The 26,486-nt window shown below is 42.3% G+C and overlaps 1 protein-coding gene across 1 annotated transcript in view; it reads right to left on the bottom strand.

Annotated features, from left to right (window-relative positions):
• Positions 1-25,690, bottom strand: part of ubl3a (ubiquitin-like 3a) — a 34,629-nt gene extending 8,939 nt beyond the window's left edge. Inside the window, exon 1 of the mRNA XM_075487494.1 lies at positions 25,031-25,690. Within this exon, the coding sequence (XP_075343609.1) occupies positions 25,031-25,057 (27 nt within the window). The 5' untranslated portion in view covers positions 25,058-25,690. The remainder of the gene's footprint in view (positions 1-25,030) is intronic.
• Between the last annotated feature and the right edge of the window lie 796 nt (positions 25,691-26,486).

The following is a 26,486-nucleotide window of genomic DNA, read 5'->3' as shown; positions in this document are numbered from 1 at the left end:
ATCACACAAGAAACATCTGTCCAACACTGCATTTCTGCCTAAGCAGTGGGATCAGAAAGCACACAGGTTCAAGTGAAGTAATTTAATAGGAAACAGGAGAAGGATATGAGGGCCCTGTGGAGCATCCTTCCGCTGGATCAACTCCCATCTGTCGCTCCAACTTCCTTCTCAGTTTTCTCTCATGACTCTTACTGTTCTGCTTTGTCTTGGACGCCCGGTTTGCCGAATGACAATTTGCTCCCTTTTCACGTTTAACATTAACAAGACTGCTTTTAAACATGTGCTTTATAACAGAATTATTTCCATCAGACTACCACACAGGCTCCCCACGTCAAACAGTAAGGTGCAACTTAGAAGCATGATGCACATTTGTTTTCAGCCTTACATTTTCCAATTATTTTAGATTTCCTAATTACACTCTTAATTCCCGAACTTGAGCACAGCATAAAAACCTTGGGTGTGCGGGCATTAAGCAACCTTACAGTGACAGACAGAGAGCTTTATAACACCTTTATAAAAATCAACCCAAACATCAACATTAAGCTCGTGTGAAATACTAAAGATTGTTCCAGTGTGAAAACAGACTGAAATGTTTGAGTCAAAAGTCGAATAAAAATGACTAATAATGTGACAAGCTCTCAAGAGACGTCAGACTCAGATCATCCCTGGAGCCAGTAGGGGCACAGCGACCCAATATATACACAAAAATATGAGTTTCTAAGCGCCATATGTCTTTGCATCCTTCACTTTAGCAACATTTAGAAAATGCAGAGGCAAAGTGCACACACTGGGTTGAAATATTAATCTGTAAAGCAATTAAACTGCCCTGCATTAGGATGCAGATCAGAGTTTCTCTCATGTCCAGCGTGATTTGTGTTCATTAATGGAACAGTATGCCTTTAAGAACCAGAGCAGCAGTCTGTGGTGTGTGCGTGTTTTTGCCTCCGCTTACTGTATTTGTGTGGCTGGCCTGCGGTGCTCGGATGGCACAAGCACGTGTGTCTCTGTTGCTAGTGTCTTTCCATACGCTGAGCGTATGTTAGCCCCACTCTCTGCCCCACTAAAGCTACTCTGCTAACAGCACGCGCGCACACGTGTAAATGCAGAAACGATACCCAAACAGCCCCGCTCTGAACTGGCTGCAGTGATGTAACGGAGCTGACACCAACGAATTAAAGCAGAGATCTTTGTAAACACGTTGCCAAATCAGCTTATAGGTTTAAGCACAGAGGAGCCATACAGAGAAACAAACACACGTGCACGCATCACACACATTTTTTAGTGTGAAAATCACAAATCACAAACAGTCACAATCACAAATGATGATTTTTTTTTTTCCATCTCATCAGTGACAAACTGCCACAAATAGAATAGAAAATAAAAATGCTAAGAGGGATAACTTGAACTGAGCCAGTTACCATGGCGACTATGACCCTAAACTGGTCGCTGGCAAGGTTTTTCTTCAACAAACTTATCTGAAACAAAGCTTCCCCCTGACTCCTTCCTCTTGCAGATCATGAGGCAGCTGTCTAACTCTCATTTCCTCATTCATGCAGTTGACAGCAAAGTAGAAAACAGAATGCCTTCGTTTACAGCGGTCTGGGACACCAAAATCCGGACCAGATATTAGCACAGGTTCAACAACTGCTGTCTGAGTTGGTGACCCAAAGACTTTTTCATCAATGTCACGTAGATTAATCAACAGTACAGCTCAGCATAAAGTTTATACATCGTATAACAGCATGATCATAAAAGCAGCCATTTCAAGCCAGTTCCCCACTGCACCAAGCTGTACTTTGATGTAGAAACGACTGTTCATACAAGACAAATGAGCTAAATGCAACTTAATTGTGTTAACTGTTGTTGACACATTCGTGTTTCCAGCTTCCTGTTATTGTTTCAACCTCAACTAAACGGAGAACCATGCAGAAACCTGCAGAATATTAGCAACTGGCAAATTCATAGGATTAAAAGGCACTGACCGACATAAGAAACCAACTCAAAGAGGAAGTACTTTAACACAAACATGTGTTCGTTCCTTTCTAGTTGAACACTTGGTCGTAACCACGTTGTCACCATGGCGACAGGCAGTCGTGGGTGGCTTAACCTGATAACACCTTCAAGATAGCTTCTTCAGCCCACTTTTTAACCGTGTCACATCATACTGACGCCCCCCACTTGCAGCAATCTCTGCATTCCTCGAGCCACTTTCTGGAAATCTCTGTATATTTACAGCGTACAGCTGAGATATGTGCGAGCCCAGAGTAACAAAATGCTCTGAGCGAAGGCACACTCTGCCTTTCTGCTCGTACCATCCCACACAACACAGAATATCTGTCTGCTACTTTCTTCTTTGCCCTCAGTCTTTGCTTTCTTGTATTCATCTAAATATGTTTTTTGTCTAGTTCCTTTAAAGAGACGCGTGAAAAGAAATGCCCAGTGGAAAGATTAATCATTTCAGCTGATGCTTCCACAGTTGGTACATGGATTATTAAATGGTATGATGACTGTATGAGTACAGAAACTATACAAATTAAATTGCTTGTGGAATAAACATAATCACCAAAAAAATCTAATTCTACAGAACAGTGGAACCAGTGCTCCAATTAAAATATCAAATTAGGAATATTTCAAGGAGAGACTGCACTGATGGATGTGAATTATTTATTTCTATTTTTTTTTTAAATCACCAGTCTGTATCACTTTGAATCCGACTTTATCTGAATATATTTCATTTTTCGAACTCCTTCCTTCATCCCACCGAGTGTCACTGTGGCTTCTTCCTGGGTTTCCCTCGGCAACAAGGTTTTGCGGAAGCTTAGGGAAGTATATTCAACTAGAAACTGTTTACTAAAATCCAAAAGTTCAGAGGGAGGGCATCAATTCATTCATAAACACATATCTGAAGGCAAAACTCCAATTAGGCTACTTGTGAATATCAGAATCAGCGTCCGCATCAGCTGAATTAATCAGTTTGTGAAGCTTATGGAGAGTTGAAAGAAGAGACCACATAGTGAATAATGCTTCGTTTGCACTGTGGAGATGTGAAAGCGTCTGTAGGCCTTGTAAACAGAATGCTGAAAGTCTCACTCCTTCTGAGACGGCGAAAGCGAAGAAACAGGTTACCTGTGCAGGAAACCAGTGACGCAGCTCTACAGTTGTCAAGCTTACAGACACACACACACACACTCACTCTGCGTCAGTGTGACCGTGCCGCTGCCAACATGTGAAGCAAGCAAACCGTCTTTGTTAAACACTGTTTGCACGAAAGTGGAAAAGCAGGAAATTCATTTCCGTCTATAATCATTCCAACCAGAGTACAGCTCTCAGCTCTCTCCGGAGGCAAAGGAGTGTATGCGTGTGAATCCGTGCGTATGTTTACGTATGTTCGTGTTTACAAGTACATTAAGGAGTATCGCTGCTCTTTAGACCGTCTGCTACAGGCAACAAATTATAGTGTGGGAAGCCTTCCTGTGAGAATATATTAGAGCAGCTTTATATGTAGTCTATACAACAAGGTTAGGTGCTGCAGTCAGTGTTGATTTCCAACTGGATGAATGAATTTAAGAGAGGAGGTTGGTGATTAGCTCGACTGTGGTCTGTTTAAAGCGAGGCGCTTGAACCCAGCAGGCCGCCTGCTTCGACTTGCCTGTACAATTTCAGCTGTAAACTCAGCAACCTGCCCACACAGTTCTCTAGGAAAAAAAACAAAACAACAACAAATGTCATAAGAATTACATGCCGACTTTCCTTTCAAATCGCAGACAGGAACTTTCCTTTCTGGCACTGATATCTAGCTGTGAACACATTTAAATGTGAATAGAAATGAGCTGCTACCCAAGAGGAGACATGAGAGGCTGTGTTGTGTCATGCTGGAGAAAGAAAAGAAAAAAAAAGTGCAACCTGAGAAACACTATAGATATTTTTTTTTTTTAAACGCTCAAAACCGCAAACTGTCAGCAATTTTCCAAATGCAAGAGCAACTGCAATTCTTAGCCCGTACTGGCGACACGCTGTATCAGGGAGCCATTGTTTTCTGTAATCAGAAACACTTTAAAGCACCATCGAGTATGAGGGAACCCTGTATGAGAAGCGGCAGCTTCATGTCCTCAGAAAAGAACATTTCAAGCGAGCTCATGAGAAAATAAACTCATCCGATTTGTCAAGGAGCATATTAATATAATATTATAAATAGTGTGTGTGTGTGTGTGTGTGTGTGTGAGCGGGGGGGGACTGTTTGTATGTGTTCCTTCCTGTGGGTACACACAGAGCAGTTATGCAACTGGGCTGACTGATTGTACGATACAAGAAAAAGCCTAAGGCAAGGACACATATTCTCAGAGGCTCTGTGACTGAGTGTTATAAGGAGCAAAATGCTCGATTAGCATTTTAGAGTTTGAGTTCCTCCTTTAAACAAGTTCTCTTTATTTGTTATTTTGACACTTAAGCATGACTAACTGCAGCTTGCCGTATCAGATGGCTCTTACATTCATGTATATTCATTATTAAATGGTTAAATCAAAGGGTTTACTGATGCTACAAAAAACATCTTTGTCAGTAACACACAGCCATAGATCACGAATCCCTAATTTATTACACTTAGCTGCGTTTCTACTACAGTCAACGATGATTTACCATAATGCAAACATCATACTTCAAATGTTTTGCTTTGGAAACTTGTGTTTGCTTTCTTGTCTGATTTCTTTATTAATGGATACAAATTTGATTAGCTGACAGAAAACTTGAGTGGGATACATTCAAATAAGCAGCGAATACATCTTGTGATAAAATCTTTCACAGGTTAATCAGGTGTTCGGCAAACTGACAAATATATCATTGTTGACTCGCTGTGTTTTTAACCGATATGACTCCACAGTACAGCAAAGGGGTCAGGTGCTGTGAAACATGGGTTGCTTCAAACAAATGTGGACATTTGCATTCTTAGGAACAGCAACAACAACAAAAAAAAAAGGCTCAGCATATCCACTAAGGAACCAAAGCAAAAGTAGGAAGATTTTTGAGGCCATCCAAATACAGTATCTGCCTTACTTTAGCCCGATAAAAGAGATTCCACTGCAGGAGAGACCTTGACCCAGCAGAAGTTTGTTTATCATTAACTTAACCATATTTGTAACCTACGTATCTTTTATGGCCAGAACGTCACAGTTTGTTTTGAATTTCTCCACCAACAGATTGGAAACCCCAGCACACATCTGTTGTCTCTGAGAAATACATAGAGGACAGGTGAAACACCAAAGGGCAAAGGTTGAGGATGGATAACTTAATAAGAATATCAACAGTGAACACAGTGAGACAAGAAGAGAGGACTCATTATGATCATTGTTGTGTATACAACCATCAAATGCTGGACTTTGAGGCAGCAAAACTCCTGTTCTTCCTGTAACTTCTCCCCTTGGAACAAATTGGCATTTTTGCTGTTACACAAGCAAAAAGAATGAAAGCCACAGCCGAGCAGTCTGACTGGTCAAGGCCTATTCCAACACTGCTGAATATGCCCACAGTCATGCTCTGCTGGTTGCCATGCCAACCCTTGTGTTAACCATGGAGCTAGTTAGTCATCTGTGCCGTTCTGCCTTGTTTTTCTGCATGTGCACAGTGCGGTAGTCTTCTGGGTGCTCGTGTAATCAGGGAACAATGCAAAAAAGAAATACCTTAAATACCACAAAGTAAAGGTTTTACTGCTTTTCTGCTCAAGCTTCAGAGTTGCTGAGCCGTGTCATCCTTCAAGTTCAGTCACATACAGTAATACTCCAAATAATACTCCTTTCGGTGTGTTTTTAAATCCAAGAAAGCACAACAGCTGCACCTGATTAACCAATAAAAACAATGTCTCTTTAAATACAAATTGTTTCACAAAAGGGGGCAAAACTATAGTTATTCTTGCATTTGCAGAATCGTCCTTTTCACACCCAAACACCACATTCACATACCGACATGTGAAGTTTCTGACTTTTGGAATAAAGTTAACAGCTTTTCTTATTTCTATAATAATAATAATAATAATAATAATAATAACAACATGTACGCCATACAAACAACAGCTAAGGTAAAGCATTTACATCTTTTGTGGCTGCTGAGGAAAATGCAAATCCTTGCTTATTTGCCCTGACGCACACAGCAGCACGCCTGGCACTAAAACTTCTTCAAATGTCTAACATAGATTTTTATTCTGTGACCTTTTTATGTGATAAGATCAGATAAAGTTTGGTGTAAACCGGCAAAACAAAAAAAAGGACAGATTCACTCAAATCTATGCCATCTATAGAGTCAATATTTGTAATAGAGGCACCTGATACAAGGTGGTTCTGTTTGCAACTTGTTAGGCTGCTCGTGTGACCTCGCAGCAGAGTTTTCCATCCCGTGTCTCCATGTTTCTGATTAAAGTGAGCGTCCTCCTCTGTGACCATAAAACACAAGCGGCGTTCCTGTTGGGTCATTAATCATTAAAGAGATCATGCACCGTAAGACACGGATGCACTTTCTGGTGCCGTTCTCTTGCTAGCTTCCTGAAGCGCAGACAGCTAATGGTTACATTAGCGTCTTTTGCCTTCAAAGCAGCCCCACACATTCTGTGGCATTATAATTGCACAAAGTAAATTGATCCTCCATTTAGAGCTCATCTTTAATACTATTCATGTAGAATATGTACAAAGTGAGCAATCCTGTAATCATTAGGTAAACCTCTTAAATTTTAAAGACTTTGGTATTTGATATAGACTTATTTAATATGTTTCTAGAGTGTTGGGCATGCAACTATGAGGGTTATCATTTTAGGCAGTTCCGACTTTTTGCTTTTAAAGAGAAAAACAAACAAACAAAAAAACCTCTCTCTTTGGGCTGCCCACTCCTATCACTCAAATGTCTGATTATACAGTTGCCTCAGATCTCTGTCCAGCTTGTTCCTTTAGACCGCCATTCAAAAAGACATATCCTTTGAGATGACATCATAGCTGGAATCCACTCTGCTCCTCTTTTTTTTTCCCTCCATCTCCTATCCGTCACAAGCTGGATCAGCCTGTTCCTGTACCTGAGCTTCAGCTCCCTACATCACTCCCCTCGACCTGTATACATACAAATAACCCTTTAATCCATCAGGTGCTGCTCCTCCCCTCTCTAGAGACAGGTAGTACTGCCTTTCGGGCCATCATGAACTCGCCTGGCTTGCGCACACGCCCAAGACTGCATTCCTTCCTCTTGACAGACACCAGGTACTGCAGACGCCTTTGATCACATCTTCCTCGTATCGCTGCCTGTGTGTGATCAGAGATGTCACAAGGCATTGAGACAGGTGTTCCCTGCAGAGCAGCCTCCCGCTTCTCCCCCAGTGCTTTGTTAAGGGAGCGGCTTCACACTTTAAAATGGTTGCTCAACACCCCAAGACTAAATTTAATTAACATGGCAAATGTGAACCAGGCCATAACAAGTGAGCGACTGTACGACATCCTCTTTAAACTCCCCCACACCCACAGGACACTGTGTGTGGATACAGCGTGATCAAAGAGACCTTTGTCATCTGTTTGTGTGTGTGATTTAGGTGCAGAAAGATATGGGGACAATGAAGCAGGAGCTGATGTGTTAGCCAACCTGCTGATGAATAATAAAGTAATGAAGGCAGCCAAACAGCCGGTTCAATCAGAGAGCTTATGGTTCGTTGGCCCTGGCTGAATCTATCCAGCCCTCCTTCCGCTCCAACAGATTTCCATGTGCCCTTTAACGCACATGCACAACCATTTAGAGTATCTAATAAGGGGTGGGTTTGCTATGATAAGATTGTAGAGAAAAGTGCCATTCAGGCCCGTATCTCAGTGCTACGACACACGTTTCCTTGCTCTGAAAATTGGTTGGACGTGTATTTAATTGCAGACGCATTTCACAATGAAATGGAAGTTGCGTATCAACTAATCATGCAAATGTTTGAAATTTTGGTCTGCACTCTGACTCTGAAATAATTTCACCATGTTACCTCAGGGGAAAGAGAGCATAAAGTAAATAAGATTCACATATTGTATCTGTTGAGCAGATGGTTGCCATGTGATGTGACATGTTACCAGATACGACTTTTAGATGTTTTAACATAAAAACATTGTTCAAACATGCAGTGCTCTGACATTTAAGGTCACGTGTTAAACACAAACATGCCATCTGAAGTGTTTTAATACCTTCTTGTTTATATTTGAGGAGAAAAACTCAAAATGCCACACGTATTTCAGTTCATCATTTCATTTTACCGGGTATGCACCTAAACTTTTCACTACTTTTAAGATTGTGCCTCATCCTGATTTTCACTCCTAAACCCTGTGTGTCTGCGCAAATGACAATAAAAGCTGGAGACCCGCACACTCAAAGTAGGACCTTGACATACTCGAGCGTTTTTCCCCACTGAAGCATCTGCAAAGCACTTAAATTCTATGATTGGACACTGAGCCTGCGCTAACACTGCAAGTCTGCACTCAAAACTAAGCTCACACAAACGTTGGTGAAAAGTACAGCCTACCTACACTGCTGCTCCACTTTGCAGCACTGCATAGTGCGTTAGATGTGAGGATTAACACATCGTGCTTTTTATTGCACGGTGGAGTATGTCGGGATGAGGTTAAAAACCATCTGTGAAGTGTGACGCTGCGCACCCCGTTCCGCCGGTTATCTGCCATGCTTTGGACATGGAAGCATCGCTGCATTTATCAGAGTTTTGGATTCAAGAAGGCAGCGCCAACCGTACACACATCTGGTAGAGGAGGCCTGACTGTTCTCATCTCAGCAGGGAAAAAACCAGACTCCTATCAATACGTTTAGACAAATGCCTGGAACCACAATGTACAAGAGAAAAAGACCATCTGAAAGAGAAAAAAATGACCAGGAGAGGAGAAAGACAGCAGAAATTTGTAGAGCCCCACATCACCACCAAAGTGCTGACGCTGTACAGACAGCGCGAGAACAATGTCGAAGTCTGATGCTAAAAAACGCTGACACTTCAGGAGGTGGGCCTGAGGGGGCCGAGGTAGGAAATGAGAGAGCAAGAGGGGGTGGAGAGAGACTCAAAGGCAGAACAACAAAGGTCAGACAGGGGCAGCAAGAAGAGGAAGCTTGACATTGAACAAGGCAGTAAAGTCCACCAAGTTCCTTCGGTCATCCACTTACTAGCTGGTGTTTTACACAAGCACACAAACATCAGCATGCACTCCCAAAACTGCTGCTGGGGGTGCTGTTTAGGCTTTGATTTTGAGGCGGTTGGCTGAGATGTGAAATTGCTCCTGTATGCTTCAATCGATTCTTTTCTCATCCCTTTGTCAGCGTCTAGACGGTCTGCCCCGCTCTCCAGGTTAAGTTTATGTGAAAAAGATAAAAAAAAAAAAAAAAAAAAACAGAAAATAACAAGGCCCAAATAAGTGAGTCGCCTGCGGTTTTCAGAACTGGTTAAGCATAGAAAGATGCAGCCTGAAAGAGGTACAGAAATTACAACTTCCTTGTTTGACTTAGAAGTTTAAATGTTAGCTAGAGAGGGCACATATGGAGCTGATGAGGATTTCCGCAAAACAGATGTTTTCCGACAGCGAGATCTAAACCCCGTATGCTTCCACCCAATACACGACTAATAACATCACCCTGCTCCACCAGATACAAACTGTGAAACCACCAACCATTTGTCACTTTTCTGCAGACATATCTGGCTCTGAGAAGGGGCCATAATTGTGATGCACTGCAACAAACGGCTGTAAATCTCCAGCGAATGTCCAGCCGTATCTCACTCCGTTTTATAACCGTGACAGTTCGGCTTACACCACTTGAATTAAAAAGCTAATGAAGTGAGTTAACTAAATGACACAGAACGACTCCTGGAACAAAAGGATAACTTATTTGCAAACGTAAAAACACTCGAACAAAAGCTTTAAAAAGGCAAGTTTTACTTCACTGAATAAAATACGTTTATGTGAATACTATAAATGATGTAAAACCTAGTGTCATTAACTATACTGAGAATCTGTTCCCTTTTTTTTTTTTCTTCTTCGCTCTCCCTCTCGCGCTTTGGTTCGGCACTATCACATGTTAAGTATTGTAACAAAAATAAATAAATAAATAAATAAGGAGTTGATGGGCATCAAGGGGAGCTTTACATTCATAAAGCTTCCCTTGGCATAGCAAATGTGTTTGGCATAAACGGTATTCAGATTACAATTCTGCTGCCATAATGCTGGACAGGACAAGGGGTTTATGAAAAAAAAAAAGTCATCTGTCATCTTCGTATCAGAGGGTTGAACGGCCCCAGAAACTGCTCCTGCCACAGCTTCCCCAAAGTCTATGTGAAATAACCTTCTGAAACGGACATATTCAACGCTTTGCTCCGTCCTCTTTCTTTTCAGTTCTGTACCTGTCATCTTCCTGTGCACAAAGTTGTCTGTCAGAGAAACCCATGAAATTGAAAGTGTACACCATTATTGCATGTTTTCCTCCCCTCTCCATCACAACACATCTATCTCGAGCAGTTATAAACACTTTTGCCTTCTGACAAAGTCGTACAGCACATCATACGAGTTTCTTTAACGACAGAATGCAGACCTTCATGATAGACTCTATAAAACTGCCTCTGGCCGAAGTCATCTGGTGCACCCCCCCCCCCCCCACCCCCAGTGGAATTCTCTGGTAACAGGCGTAGCACACAGCTCGAAATGTGTACAACTACGCCCACGATGGAGCAAGTTGCGAAACGCGTGATTAGAAAAAGCCAGATTTATTAGCAGCAGATTTAGATTTTCTGCGGTCTGCTTTCCAAAAAACGGAAACCCTCTTGTGAAGTTCTACCTGACTGTCCGTGACCCGTTTGCTTATGCATTATGCTAATACCAGAAACCAGCAAACAAACAAACTCAAAAGGCCAACTCGCCACATGTCAGCATGCTGCGGGTGTGAAGGGACCACACAGAGGGTTGTTGATCCCTGATGATCGCACAATAGAAACGACCTCCTGTCTTTTACCTCTCTCATCCTACCATTTGCTCTCCAGCAGCTCTGTCTGCTCGGGCCCCCTCCTGTCACTCTCCTTCACTTCCATCACAGGGTGCCTCACCAATGTGACTTCCTCCCCCGTGTTTTCCTGCCCCCCGCAGAGTGAAAACCCTGGAGTCATGTAAAGCATTCCCATGCAGAGTATGGGGTGACCTCTGCTTCCCCCCCTCGTCTCCCTCCTCCTCCCCCTCCAATGTCTCTATAAATCCATGTGTCCTCTTTCCTAGGTGGTCGCCCCAGCAGTGTGTAGTCGATGCCCTGCTGCCAGGATTAGCTTGATTTGTAACCTTTCGGGTTGTCCTTTGTCCTCTGTACTGAATGTGTGCATGTCAAAGACTCATTGGAGATACCGAAGCCAATCTTTCGCTTTGTCTCGGTGGATCTTATTTCGAGGATTAATTGAAGAAAACAAAAAATAATAATTAAGAACGTCGTAAAAAAAGAGACAAATCCGTCTTCTCACTTTGCAGGTCCAGAATCGTTTTAGTGAGGTTTTGATGGTGGCAGACAAATCAAAATTAGTCTTTAATCTTGGAAAGGGTGCATTTATGAGGAGGCTGAGCAGTACTTTAACAGGGAAACGGATGGAACGTGTGAGAACAATGAGACATCAGTGCAGAGAGCAGGAACGGCTGCGAGACAGCAGTTATATCCACAACGCTGCATTTTCTTTTCTCCTTCAGAAAAGAGCACTGCCCTGCAGTCACAGCTCACGTGACCGAGTGTGTGTAGAAGAGAAAAAAGTGAGTGTGCGTGCGAGTGTCTGACTGTATTTCTATTAGAGTGTGAGAGAGAAAGGGGGGCACGCACATAGAGATAGCTGGCAAGCTAAAATGCCCTCTGTGCTGGAATTTACCAGATGGTACTGGACAGAAACCAGGGCTAATACTCACACACACACCATGCTTTCCAGAAGCACAGACCTACAGCCAAACAGCCTTACTGCTCGAATAATCAAAATCGGCTAATTATCTATAAGTGTACATGGGATGACCACTAGCCTCTGGTCCAGAGCCATGCAAGCATGATAACAGAGAAACGTGCCTGTCTGTCTGCATCAAGCTCTATGTGAACGCATGTGCTTGCTCAGCTCAGAGGTTGTGTTGTGCCAAGGAGAGAGCAGAGAGTCATCTTCATCATCTCAGTGTTTATGGTTGTGCACTTGATGTCTGCTGTGTAGTGCTGCAGTGCAACAACTTATCTACAAACACTAAATCTTACTACGTATAGGCTGGTTTTGTAACAAAAGCTTGCTCTAGTAAAGCACCTGTTGTGCAATGAATCTTGCTCTTGTTATACTTTATAAAGCAATGGCTTCACTTCCTCCAGCTCGCCGATCCCCCCCCCCCCCCCCCCTTTGCTGAGTCTACCAAATGTTTAGTTTTTTTGTTTACCTCTTTTAGCATTAACATTTCTAATTTATGTCGTGTTTTTGCTGCTTTGCAATAGTGGAATACCGAATACAACACGGGGAGATTTTGTATCCAGTCAGTCACCAGGAGCCAATGCTGACTGACCCAATGTAGCTACTTTTTTCCTAAACAGAGGGAATGCATGTGATGAAATCAAATGTCAGGACTGTACTTGGGTTATACCCACTGAGTGGCAAAAAGACAACAGACTATTTGACTGGCTCCATAACACAGAAAACTAGTCTGAAGTGGGGGAAAGCTGTTGTGCAACCGGCTATACCGGCAGATTAAGGGCTTTAGATTTTTGAGTAAAACTCGTTATTTTACAGTATTTTGAGGAATTTAGGTCAGCTATTCAGCGTTTACCCATTTCTATATGCAAATGTAATGTTTTTGCTAGCATCTTTGGGGAAAAAAAAAACATTGACTGTTACGTTGCTCCTTTCAGCCTCCATTGTGGATGAGGGTTGGATGTTAGCTAGTCCCGTTAGTTATTTAGCAAGTCAAACCTGTAAAGAAAGTGACTCAAGGTTTAAGTTTTTTGCTAAATATGTACAAAATGGGACGGTCAGTGGCGTAGTGGGTACAGTAGGCGCCCCATGTACAAGAGGCTACAGTCCTCGCTGCAGCTGGCCCCGGTTCGAGTCCCGCATTGGACGGCCCTTTGCTGCATGTCTAACCCCCTCTCTCTGCCTCCTGCTTCCCGTCTCTCTACACTGTCCTATCTAATAAAGGCATAAAAAGCCCCAAAAAACCCAAATTTAAATATGTTCAAAATAAGTTTCATATTGAGGTAGTTAAAGCTGCAGTCGGCAGGTTTTCAAAATTACGAGTCTAAAGTCGGAAAATTCGAACTGATACAACTTTCAGGTCCCTCCCCCAACCTCTAACAAGCTCCGAATCGCCCCCCAAACCCCTCCCCCTCTGTGGACGAGGTTGTGCACGTGAGTTCACACCAGTGTGCGCGCACACAAGCTGGGGCAGACTCACGCTCAGCAGCGTGTGCACAAGCTGTGATTGACAGGTAGGATTCCTCCACCCTAACTTGATTGGTTAAAAACAGCCGGGAGCGCTCGGTTTTTGCAAGCATGATTACAGGCTTCAGAGGGAGCTACAGATTTTGTTATTTTTCCTAAACAGCCTATTTAATATTCTACTTCCAGAATCCCATGACAGTTCAAGCTAATATGACTGAAAAAAAGTTGCCGACCGCAGCTTTAACGGGCAACTTACACATTCAACTTACAGCCATGTATAAAAGCCAAGTACCTGTAATTTAGATTATATTCATGTGTGTACTCCCAATCTTGCACCTTGCAGTGTTAGTTTTGTTGAATGTTTAGCCTCTCAGGGGGAATGTCTTGATAAATCAGTTACATAGGTACATACCTTCTACAGCTCCAGCCACACACGTATATAGTACCTTTAATTTTTTTATTGTTTTGGCCTCATCAGGACAAGTATGCAATGAAAGCAGTTCAATAAATGTTGAAACAGTCATGAGCAGTACCAAACATAACAAGCATAAACATGGCCTTAAGACAATATAAGTATGTAACTGTCTGTGTCTAGAACATCTAAAATATTCACCATTGAGGGTACCCTCTTGGTTTTGATCTTTGAGCCACTGGTTATGCTTTTTTTTGCGCAACAGAAAAGAGGAAGCCTCAGTGGGGAGACAATGGAGGTTCACCCGTTACACAAGCAACAACAGGAAGGAACAAGGCAGCGACAAGGGGACGAGGGGGCCGAGTCAAGTTCTCTGACAAACACTGTTCCATCACAAGGCGACAAAAAATATGGAAAAGTGAAGGATGACATAATCAGCCGGGCTGGGCTGTTTATGGGAAGTTGCGCTGCCTGTTACGTGACCGTAATCATGATGTCTACATACATGCTATTTCGTTTAAGCATTTTGTTCAATTATGACCACATGTGGTTGCAGTGTCACAGCAAGACGCAGAACTGAGCACACTATGGCAACACAGTAAGTCCCTGTTTATTCAACACCGTGACCTTTAAATTAAAAACTAAACAGGGATTGTACCTCTGAGCAGTTATGGTCCAAGGGACCATTTAAACTGCATCGTTACTGTACTAAGATCAGCTAACTGAGGAAGTCAGTGCCAACCTAAATGGAAGTCAGCTACGCTCAGTTAAAATGTGCCAGCTTTACTCAGCCAAAAGCATCCGAGCTTCTGAACCTACTGGCCTAGAATGCTCATGAAAGAGCTGGTGAGCTCTGCTGTATATTCAGCCGAGTCATACAGCATCTGGCGCAGAGAAGCCACTTTGAAGAGTTGTGCAATGAAACTTCACTAAATGTAGACGTTTTCGTCCTCTACGAAAGTCAAAGTTCCGTTGCTTCTCTTTAGGCTGTTCCTCATTACGAGAAAACAAGAGACTTTAAAAGCCCTCAATCATTCTCTTCCAATGTCCACTGCTTCATTACAGCCTACACACACACACACAAAATCCTTGCTGGGATCATTAGAGATATTCATAGTCGGAGTGCTCCATAGCACCCAACATGCAATGACAAATTTGTGCAAGACAGCATGAAGGCCAAATATACCCTCTCTCCATGTTCCCTGCTATCTACCCCACCCCCCTTCCAACTCTATCTTTAATTCCTCTGTGACCTCAGCTTCTCTATTCCTCATTGTCTAGGTTCCACCATCATATCTCTCTGCGAACAACCTGAAATCAGAAGATGTAACAATGGATAATGTTACCGTCTCATCTGACTGTATGGCAACCGCAAAAGGGCAAAAACACATCCTGCCGAGTTGTGACCGCTCCTGCTATTACAGCTCAATAAACCAAGCGTCCCTTCATGCCCATCACATGCTTAAACAAGAAACAAACGATCCTGATGTGTTTGGTGCGTGGACAGAGTATAATTTCAGCTGGAAGATTGAACTACTGCAGTCATTTTTATATATTTTTGTTTTACGATCGACATGAAAAATGCCCAATTCAGGTTTACGGCTTTCTCCTCTGTCTCTCAGCGCCGGCAGCCGTCATCACTGCAGTAATGCAACATGTCGTGGTTTCCATGGGGATGCTTGAAAATGTGAGATTCACTAGTCAACGACAGGCTTGGATAATAGTAGCCACAGCTGCAGAAGATGACTAAATTTTGTCAAAGAAGGTTAGTTATACGACCAGAGTTATAGGAAAACAGTTAGGTTCATGCAATGGCCGACAGTGGAACAGACCTCCTTGCTGCATAACATGTGTAGAAAGTCTCTTGGAGCTAAAAGGAGCTAAAAGTAGTCGCATAAAGGAAATCTACAAGATCCACAAGAAAGGACAGAGCAGACTATACTTCTTGAGGAAGCTAAGGTCCTTCAAGATTTGCAACAAGATGTTGCAGATCTTCTACAAGTCTGTTGTTGAGAGCGTCATTTCCTCTTGCGTCATCTGTTGGGCAACCTCTGGAGACAATAATGCAAAGAAGGATTTTGCATAAAATCAAGAGAATTATGGACAACCCTGAACATCCTCTCCATGAGACTGTTATCGGAAAACAGAGTCTCTTCAGTCAAAGGCTTCTTCAGTTTGGATGCAAAACGGACCGCTACAGGAAATCTTTCCTGCCCACAGCCATCAGCATCTATAATAACTCCTTGATTTAATTGAGCTACATCAACATTTAATTTCCCTCTGGGATAAATAAAGTACTTTTGAATTTGAATTGAATGAATTGAATAACAAAAACTTAAAACCACTCCCATTTGCATGCCAAAATCTAGCGTTCATTTTTCATCATCCATCTCCCAATCCAAGGTTCGATGTCTGAAAAGAGCAGAGGAAAACCCCTAAAGAAAAAAGATGAGGATGAAGTTGGATTATCTTATTAGCCAAGTGTTTAGCAGCTTTAGCTTCTTAAACGCAATGACCTTTTTTTTTTCGCTTGTTTTCCATAAAATAATTTAAAAAGTTTAAATATTTCATAATAACCCCGCTATGAGATTTATGATGATAATCACAGAGCGAGGTGTCGCTCCTGAGCCAGGCCGAGTTGGTGTTGCGCATGAAAGCTTGTCAATCCATCTGGGCTTTGAAAGAACTAAAGGAGAATTCTCTGTGTGCGACCACAGCGGAGTAAAAGCCGGCTTCAAGGAATGCTACAGATGACTGGAGGCCAACAGATCCAGTCGGAACATCCAGTCAATGAGGCTTGACCTTTGGATGACAGCTCGGTGGCTCTCATCTGCCCTGTCTGGGACCCGAAGAGTCGAAACGTCGACCCTCTAATTCTGTCAACAGTCGACCGTCTGATTGCGCGAGCCAAGAAGTTTGCATATCAGGCACTTATTTAGAAGTGGCAGCCTGTTCCAAAATCTATCAGGAAAAGACACGGCGAAATCATGCAGGCGAGCAAAATACAAAAGCATACAGTGTGTGAGGGCACAGCAGAGCTTTAATACGAATGTCCCCTCAGCTGGAAATTGTTTCCAGTGCAGCTGAAAGGCTCCTTTTATTGAACCAGTCAAACCCCACCCCCCTCCCCATCCTCTATTTCTTCAACACACAGACGTGCACATTCATAGTCTATTTCAAATCAACGTTACAATGAAAAGGAAAAAAGCTTTCTTTTCTTTTACTGAAGTGTTTTACTTTGACATGTAACATATTAAGAAAATAGTAATAGTTTTACATCTTTATTTGAGCATTACTTATTATGTCATGTCAATGCAATAGGGGAAAAAAAAAAAGAAAAAAAGGCTTTTTCCAAGATGAATTTGTCAGTACAACGAATGCCTGGTGTCAACTAAAATCAATACATATTGAACATTTTGACTGGAACCATATTATCTATAGGGAATACAAAAGCTCATTGGTGACACCAAGCTCGCGTGAATGGTTCATATTAGTTCAGATGAATGCTTGGATAAAAGGTTTGAGTAGAATAATTGAAGTGTCTACGAAGCTACTGCACAAAAAACTACATACAGTAAAACTACATCTCTTTTTAAGCTGCCGTTCTTCTTTTCTTATCCGTCCATCTGACAGCTCAAGTTTCTTCTCCCTGCTCTAGTTTTATTTCAAACAGCTAGGATGATCTTCGAAGATCACAGATTTTGACAGGGAATAAAATTATTCGTATCTGAAAAAAAAATGTCACAAAAGTTGTAGGATGAAAGAGTTCTTCCATTTTGGCTGGCAAGCTCAGCTCATCAAATGGTACACTGCCACAAGCAGACACGCAAAATCATTTCATGCAACGATGGCTGTTAAATGCAGCTCAGTTCGTGTTGGGATCCGGAGCAACAATGAATTAGCACGGAAGTCACACCAGCGGCAACGCCAACAGCAAACGCGTCACATTCAACAGGACGGACAGGTTGTGCTTTCGCTGGCTTTGCATGCAAATGTGCGCATGCATAATCCTGTGGACAAATGCACACAAGCCCTTCAAAACAGGCCGCAGGAACACGGGGTCGAGTTCGCATAAGTTGGCGTCTTATCAGCTGCTTACATATTACTCACACCCACACCCACTCACATATGTCATGCTTGGACTCTGAAACATTTGGCAGAAAAGCTGAGGAGTGTCCTCACTTTATCCCTCTCCTGAGGTGTTCAGTGTTCAGAATGTGCTTCAGAGACTTTAGCGCTTTCTGTCGCCCTCACTGCACATATAATACGGGACTTAGGGACATCGAGTATGAAAGAAATGTCGATAAATTGTCTTGTAGGATCAGGACCAAAATTCAGAAGGACAGACTAGAAGTTTCCTCTCAAATGAGGACCCCCCCCCAGAGCAATTGAAGAAGTTCACATTCCTCAGCCTATGCAAAGCCTACCTGTCAACATTGACTGATGAAAAGAGAGGGATTTTCTGGCAGAATAATACCTCAACCCAACACTCACACACTGACCTTCCCTAAAAATCCTCTGTGGAACTCACAGAACTATTCAGTGTTCTAGCCGAGCTGACCAGAAATGCAAACTGAGAACAAAAGAAATAGGGTGGGACTTTCAGACCTGGGGACTGAGGAAATCTAACAGTTGGCATTACACTGAGGAATTAATCCTTGTGGTTCTTAAAATTTGCTTTGCAAAATCTGCATCAAGCCTAAATGATCAAGAGCATGAAAATTGGCTATTCTCAGATATTACGCATCCCAAATATTCCCAGAGATGAAAGCTATTCCTGAAAAAGAGCTCTCTCCACTTTACTCTTGTGGATGTCCACCGCAGTGGATTTGCGTCTCTCCAAACTCTTTTTTTCCAGTTTGGAACACTACTTCTTCTACTGAATTACAACCAATAGCAACGTAGCCTTCTGTACCACTGGCTTTAACTGTCTAGTTTAAGCCTAGTTTTTCACAAGTCAAAGGAAAAGTGTCTTATCCCTGTTTGAAGCAGTTTGTTTTTGTTTTTTTGGAATGGCAGCAGATTTGCTTCTCTAGTGAACAGAAACCTGGCTATGGTTTTCAAAGTACAGGGAAAAGTCCCTTTTGCAGAAGTTATCTGTTTTTGTTTTGAGGATCTGAAGAATAATTGGTATATTCCGGTATTTGGAGTATTTGGTGTAATATAAAAATCTATTCTCCATAACCGCAGCCTGTGTCATTCATTTTACACCAATTCTTCTTTCCTTAGTGTCACATGCCAAAGAAGCTCTATGTTTAAATGCTGCACGGTAATGGACTACATGGGTTTGTCAAAAATACACAGTTTGAGGAGGCCACAGCAATACAATATATGCTCACAACATTTAAGAGGAACTCCTAAGCGAGAACAGTTCAGAAAGTTAGAAAATGGGATAGTGTTGATAGGCATGTAATGCTACAACTCTGCAACAGTGTGCCATTCTTCACAGAGGACGACACATGTGCCCCGACACATGCCCCAAAGAAGATCACAAAGACAAACATGAGGAAAAAGCTGTTACATAAGCGATCAATAAATGAGAGGTTCCCAATAGGACTTCCTGTTGGTGTCACAGACATCCATCAATACATAACTGAATTAACTCCAGGCAATCACGAGGACTGCTGGACTTATATATTGACAAAGACTTTGCTGATACCAGCAACTGTCGATACGAATACAAAATGCAATACAATCATCTTGCAAAGACAAAGCACAATCTTACAGCTTAACAATAAAAGGGACACATTTAGAAACAGTTCAACAGACAAACTCGGTGGTTTTCTATTCACATTAATCAAAATGTGCCCTTAATTTATGAGTGATTCATCCACGGAATATGAATCGAGCGCAGTCCTGGCACCTTTAGAGCTGCCATCAGAACTTTCCATGGCTCTACCAGGCCTACATGTGACAATGTCAGAGTCAATACATCAACTGCTGCGCCAGGCGGCATGATGTAATCCCGGAGTGTGACTTAGACTGCCAACACATGGCATGCATGGTAATGCACACATATCCACTGACATGCTTCGTCCAACTAGCAGTGTCAGGATTCAGCAGGGCTCTCGCCTCCTTTGAGTGTGTCAATCAAAGCCCTGTTAGCAGCACCTGCCTGAGGCTGCAGAGCGCCTGCAGACTTCTCTCTTTCTCTTCCTGCTCTGTGTCAGGCATGCTGAGCCAAGCACAAGTTGAATTAGGGACAGGGATTGCCGTTTTCAGCAGCAAGGGTTCCCCATCCATTGTTCTGTCATCAGAGACCAACACACTGATCACCTCTGACCCTGACCTTTGACTCCTTTTTGTGTGTGTGTGTGTGCGTTTCTGTGTAGCCAATAGGGTCTATGTGGGTATAAACGACGAGCTGCTCTCAAAGCCACACACGGAGTAGCTGTGAGCCACACACTAACACAATAAACAAAAAATGTATAATCCTTACCAGATGTTTAGTTTATAAAAAATAGTCACGGTGGCGCAAGTAAAACAAATATTCTTAATAACGTAATAAATTTTATGCCAAAATTGTGAAAAATGCCTTTGCTTTCAGCTTCATATGTTGGAGTTTTACTATATTAAACTGAGCTCCTTTGGGTTGTGGACTGTGGATCACTTTAGGTTCTTGGAATCTGTAAAATGCATTTCTAAAAAGCTCCGATTATTTCTACAATAGACATTTATGAAGGTAACTGCTACATTAATGATAATAAGTAATGGAAATCCCTTGTGCATCCTACAATTTGCTATAACAAAAAAAAACCTGAAGATTTTTAAGAGCTTACACTGCTGTTTGCTGCACGACAACACGAATGAACGATGCAGGTCTGAGAACTGAAATGCTGATTATAAAGGAGAACGAGTGATCGGGCAAGAGTTAAAGAGGCTACACACAATTACCTATTTGTACAAACAAAACTATTTTATTGCAATTTCCAAATCTCTTGTCACTAAAAAAAAAAAAAAAGAATCAGCAGGCGTCGCGTGAGCATGACCTGATGTTTGAGGGGTTGAAATGTTCCATCGTACCTCCTGGCCTGCTTGAGTCAGGGCTGTGATTGCCACCTCCAACACAAATGAACATGTCCTCACCGCTGCTCAAATGACAGGGTGTCTGACTTCTACCCACTGAGTGTGCGTGACTGAACACGTGTGCCAACGGGCTTTTTTTTTTTGTCTTCGTCAGGATCGCGTCTGTTCCCGTAGCTGTAACCTCCCCACGCCACAAGAAGTCCTGTTAACACTCACAAAATGTTTATCACAGGCATACACTAACTTCTTCTGTAGCAACTTTGGTGCTCTGATTATTTGATCCGGCCGGCAAACCTCTGATGGGTTTCCCTGTCAAATTAAAAGCAATTAGACAAAAATGAATGAAAGGTGTTCATGGTGATCACGATAAAGCCTTGCTTTATCATCATGCGTTGCTCTCTCCTCGTCTCATCCGCTATGCTGGGGGCACACTGGAAGTGATGATGTTTTCCATTCCCTCCCCGCTCCCCAAGGCTCTCAGCCGTGTCGGTTGTGTGATCATTCAGCAGGTCTTATCTGAAACGGGGGGCTTCATTCTCCTCCTGTTTCCGCCTCGTCCCTCACACATTACAACACGCGTATCTGCAGTGCACCCCGTACATATACTCAAACAGGCCTCCAAACCTCAGATTCAAGCGTTGCGCTGTTGCCATGGGTACCATTTCGACCCTGTCAGCACTTCTGAGATCCGCCCTGGAGCGAGGTAATTTCCCCCCCCCCCCCCCCCTTACCCTTCACAGTTTTTGTATCCTTTCACCCCCTCCTTCTTTTCCTTCGGAGATGGAAAAAAAAAATCCCATCCTCCATCCTCAAGGGACATGACTGTTCCTTCTCCTATTCTTCCCCTCAGATTCATTCACCCACAGTGTTTGGCACCAGCAATCTTCTCTCCTCCTACTCTCACTCCCACTCAATGGAGCCTCTCTAAGAATGTGTGTGTACATTTGCTCCTTCCACAGGCTGAAAGAGTTAGGGGGGGAGGTGGGGGGGGGTGCAGTGAGAATGTGTATATGCTGCTGAAATCACCTACTCAGGATCAGTGAGATGTTGATAGCTGATATAAATTTCCTTGGGGAACACAAGAGCTCATTTGATGTATAGACTAAGCTACACCACAAAGGAGAGTAACTGTTCTGGAGATTAGGGAAACCTCCAATGTGGAGTCTGACCTTTAGGTTTCTGCTGCAGGCATGTTAACAGCATGAGCCTGGAGCCAGCAACTCTGGATTGAATAAATCTATTCAAAACAACGTTCAAAACTAGGCAGCTGAAAAGAACTTTACCACGGAAAAGATTAACTCTACGCCAGACACTGCCAGTAAATTATGTAATGATATGGTGATTCTTCCCCCCCAAAAAGGGAAATTCTCAAGAGTACAAATCCGGACTGCGCTCGAAAACCAGCTGGCAGAGGCTCAAAGAGATGCTCAAAGACACGCTGGAGGCCCAAACCCAAACGTTCTCCGGTTAAAAGATCATCTCGTGTGACCATTCTAATGACACTAATTACAGTCGCCACAAGCAGAGACTGACCCGTGACTGTGAGTGAAGTTTACACACTTTACAAGCCACAAAGACAACATCGTAGGAGAGGAACTTCTAAAAATTCTTCCTTTGGATTCTCAGAGATTAGGTTTCCAGACGTAACGGATCAGAAATTGAAAGATTCGTATCATGATTGCGACTCATAATCCATGGGAATTCCACGTGCAGTGCTCCTTGACGCTTTAGCTCTGACTGGACTTAAACGTAGAGGTTGGCTCACATCTGACAGACAACCAAAATGAACCTGCTGTTCAGAGGATCAGCCGAGCTTGGACGGGCAAGAGCATACGCACAGTTGGGATAACTGATATCTACGTGGAGGGGCACATTACGTGGTTTATCCTTTCTATACATAGACCTGGGAGTATTCTTAGTGCCACTGTGCACGAGCAGCAAAGATGACAGATAGAAAACTGCCAGAGGGGGAATTAGTCTGTTTAACACTGGGCAAAAAACCAGCCAGAGGCAACTTCAATTTGTGGAATTGCTAACCCATGTGAGGCCAACATAAATCTTTATGGCGAGGGCTCATAACACATACTGCAGTCCGTGAACGGGTGTTAAACGAGTTCATTTGTCACATGAGGATGGTGATTGAAAGGGTACGGACAGAGTTGTCAAGTCACCTGACGATGACCATGAGCCAGAGAGGCCGGAGGCTGGCCGCCGTTTAAAGTGCCCCTCGCCGTTAGGCCTGATCTACGGGGTCTGTGACAGCTGCAGTGCAAGCGCCGCTCGCTTCAAAAAACAGGAAAAGAGCAGCAAAGCTATTGAGAGCCCGTTTGTTTTCAGGCCAGCTATCTGTGATACTGGAGAATCGCAAAAAATGCCAAACGTAAAATACAGAGTAGACGTCGGAGCCTCCATCTGACAAAGGTGCGTTACTGTAGTAACTAGCAGTTCACTATATTTGTTCAAGCTGGACCATTTTGGTGGTTTTAAACGCTCTGGCAATTTTTAATATCAGAGTTAACCATTCTACAAACCATGCGGCTGCGTCATTGTGTCCGTTTTGCACAAATTTCAAGGATCCCACTGTCCTTCGTTCATTTCCTGGCAACATGAAAACCAATTGATAGTCTTCCAGAAGATGTGAGACAGGCCTCAACTCTGACAATGTTTAAATCCAGGCTGGAAACAGTTCTGTTTAGCTGTGCATATGACACCTGAAAGTATTTTATCTGCACTCTTCACTTTTAAATTAATTAATTAATTAATGATTATTTTTAATGGGTTTTTAATTTTTTTTTTTAATTTTTTATTATTTTTTTCCTTTTTATTTTTTATTTATTTATTTTTTTTAATGATTTTATTGCCTTCTTGTGATTTTATGTAGCTGTGAAGCACTTTGAATTGCCTTGTGTACGAATTGTGCTCTATAAATAAAATTGCCTTGCCTTGCCTTGATAAGACTCCTGAAACTTTCTCAAAGTTTTGATTCCTCCAAATCAAAATGACAAGTGATGGTCCTAGCCAAAGGTCATCCCAGAGAGCCTAAAATCAGTCACACTGCCTCCCACCCTGTCGCACGGAAGAAAAAAGACCCTTCACAGGCATGGGAAGGGCAGAGGGGTGTTTTATGCCGGCCTCGTATGATGCCTGGACGTCACAGCGCTTTAAAGTGCTGGTCAAATGTTGCGTTTCAAATGTTTTCTTTTTCTTTACGGCAGTCCAAACAATGTTTTCTGATACGTTAGTGAGAGTCTGACAGGAGGACCATCAAATCCTATGTTAGGAGTAAAATCTCAAGTGAAATTAAGTCTTTATTTCTGGCAACAAATGAAGTATTTCAGCGCTGGACTCGGTATGACAGATCTTTCGCAGGAATCCGACAGAGCCTCGATTTCCGGTAACATTTTGTATTTATATGTGTCATTGTTTCACACGCTGGATCCCTTATTGATCAAATATGATTGGATATGAGTAGGCATAAGCCAAATAATGTCTCTGAATAACCCAAATAATGTGTGTGTGCTTCTACACCTGGGTTCTCAGGGTTCCCCGTTTTGTCTGGGTCAGTCTCAGTTAAGGTCATGTCTCATGTCCATCCTGGATCATTTTAGGTCATGGAAAAATACAGAGACTATTTCATTCATAATGTCTACGAACAAAGCCAATTTTAACACCTATCTTCTTTGACAAACATGACAGGCCACATTCACTCCTGTCAGATTATCATCAGGGCAGGGGTGGGGGGTGCATACAAACTTTTCCAGTGCACAATAATAAACAAATGGCTTCATGTTCACCGTCAACAACAGAAGATAAAGAGCTTCGAGAGCTTCCTGTAAGAGTCTCATCTAAAGGGAGTCAATGGCTATCTAATCTAGAGCTGTCTAGCAAAGGATCACCATGAAAAGTAATCTACACCAATTGTGATTTAAAAAAAATAGAATAGAATGAATCAAGTTGAGCTATTGCTGTTTCTTTTGCCCTGAGAGTCCACAAACCCAACTTTAAACATGACAAGGAAGTATGATTTCCCTGCAGCCACACTGCACAGCTGTGTGATAATAATCTGCATAATAAAAGCAGCCCTGAACTTCAGAAATGCTCCTCTGCTTCAGCGTCTATCTTTTTGCCTGGAGCCCTGTTACAGGTAAAAGTGTTAAAGAGCTGACAGGAATTTCTCTCACCATGTCCGCTGGGGTGCTGCCCGTCATCTTGAAGGTTTTCCCGGTCCTCAGAGGGCTTCACAGGCACATATAAACACAACTGTCACGCAAGCAGAAATAGACGCGAGTGTTTCCCCCACAGGAACGCGTCCTCGTCGGGTATCGAGCGGGAGACGGACACAATTTATCCCCGGTGACTCGCTCTCTCCAGTCACAACACTGAGGTAGTCAAGACGGGTTACAATGCCTCTTTCTCTCTATTGCACAATCATTTCGTCGACTGTACCACACACAAAGTGGTAACCTTAAAAGTAGGGCTAACGTTAAAGGGGTAAGCTGTCGACCCGAGAGCCTCCTTCGAACCTCCAAATCCTCAACAATGCCCTGCTATGGAAAAGGTGCCTGCGCCATACGAAAAAAACAAGTGCTGTTGGCACATCCGGACTGGAGACGGGTCTTTTGCTCTCTTGGTAAGAAACAAAAAAAAATAAAAAAAATATCCGCAAGATTAACGGCTACCGTCCTTTATTTAAACTCAGATGCGTCCGGGGAAATGGCGGAGAAAAAAAGTGACACACCGTTAAACGTGTCAGGCCCCTCTCTTTAAAGCGCGGGTACGGTTTTCGTTGGTGTTACGGACCGCACTGCTGTACCTTTACAACCAGCTCAGCTGTCATCCTCTCTCAGAAGGGACGTCGTCAATCCAGCAACAGATGACGATGCGCAACTTCCGGTAAAAACTTTCAAAATAAGAACACCATTTTTTTTTTTGTAACGCAATAAATAAAAATGTTATTATTATTGTTGCTGTTGTTGTTATTATTTTGTTGTGGAACCTTGTCAAGTTTGGGTTGTTTTTGTTTGTATTCCTTTCACTTATTTTTTGGTATTATGTCTACGTAGAACTTGTATACAAAATAATATTTTCTTTTGTTCATATTGATTGTTTTGTATACATATTTTTACATTTTTTTGTGTGTGTTTATGCGTTGATTTTTTTTCAAATGTGTTCATGTGTACCTGATTTATAATTTCTTACAGATTTTTTTGTATTTGGTTTATCCCTCTAACACTGCAATGAGGCATTATTTCCTGCAAAAGAACTGTTGAGTTTATTCTATTTAATAATATTTATATATATATATATATATATATATATATATATATATAAATATGTACTAAGATCTGGGTAAAAACTCGAGAGGTTTGGATAATTTTGGTGATGAAAGTAATAAGAAAGGGTAACAAATAACAATAATTGTTGCATTTATACAATACACATATATATATATATATATATATATATATATATATATATATATATATATGTATAAAGTTCAGATGAAATTGGGATGAAAATACAAAAATGATGAATAGATAAATTAATTTGGATCTGCACCAAAAACTTCATTTCACTTTTGGGTAATCCCACTAAATTGCCAAACCAAATCAACTAATAACCTCCTATACAGAAGTG

The sequence above is a fragment of the Odontesthes bonariensis genome, chromosome 16, assembly GCF_027942865.1.
Source record: "Odontesthes bonariensis isolate fOdoBon6 chromosome 16, fOdoBon6.hap1, whole genome shotgun sequence".
Classification (NCBI taxonomy): Eukaryota; Metazoa; Chordata; class Actinopteri; order Atheriniformes; family Atherinopsidae; genus Odontesthes; species Odontesthes bonariensis.
This window is presented reverse-complemented; position numbering and strand designations above follow the sequence as displayed.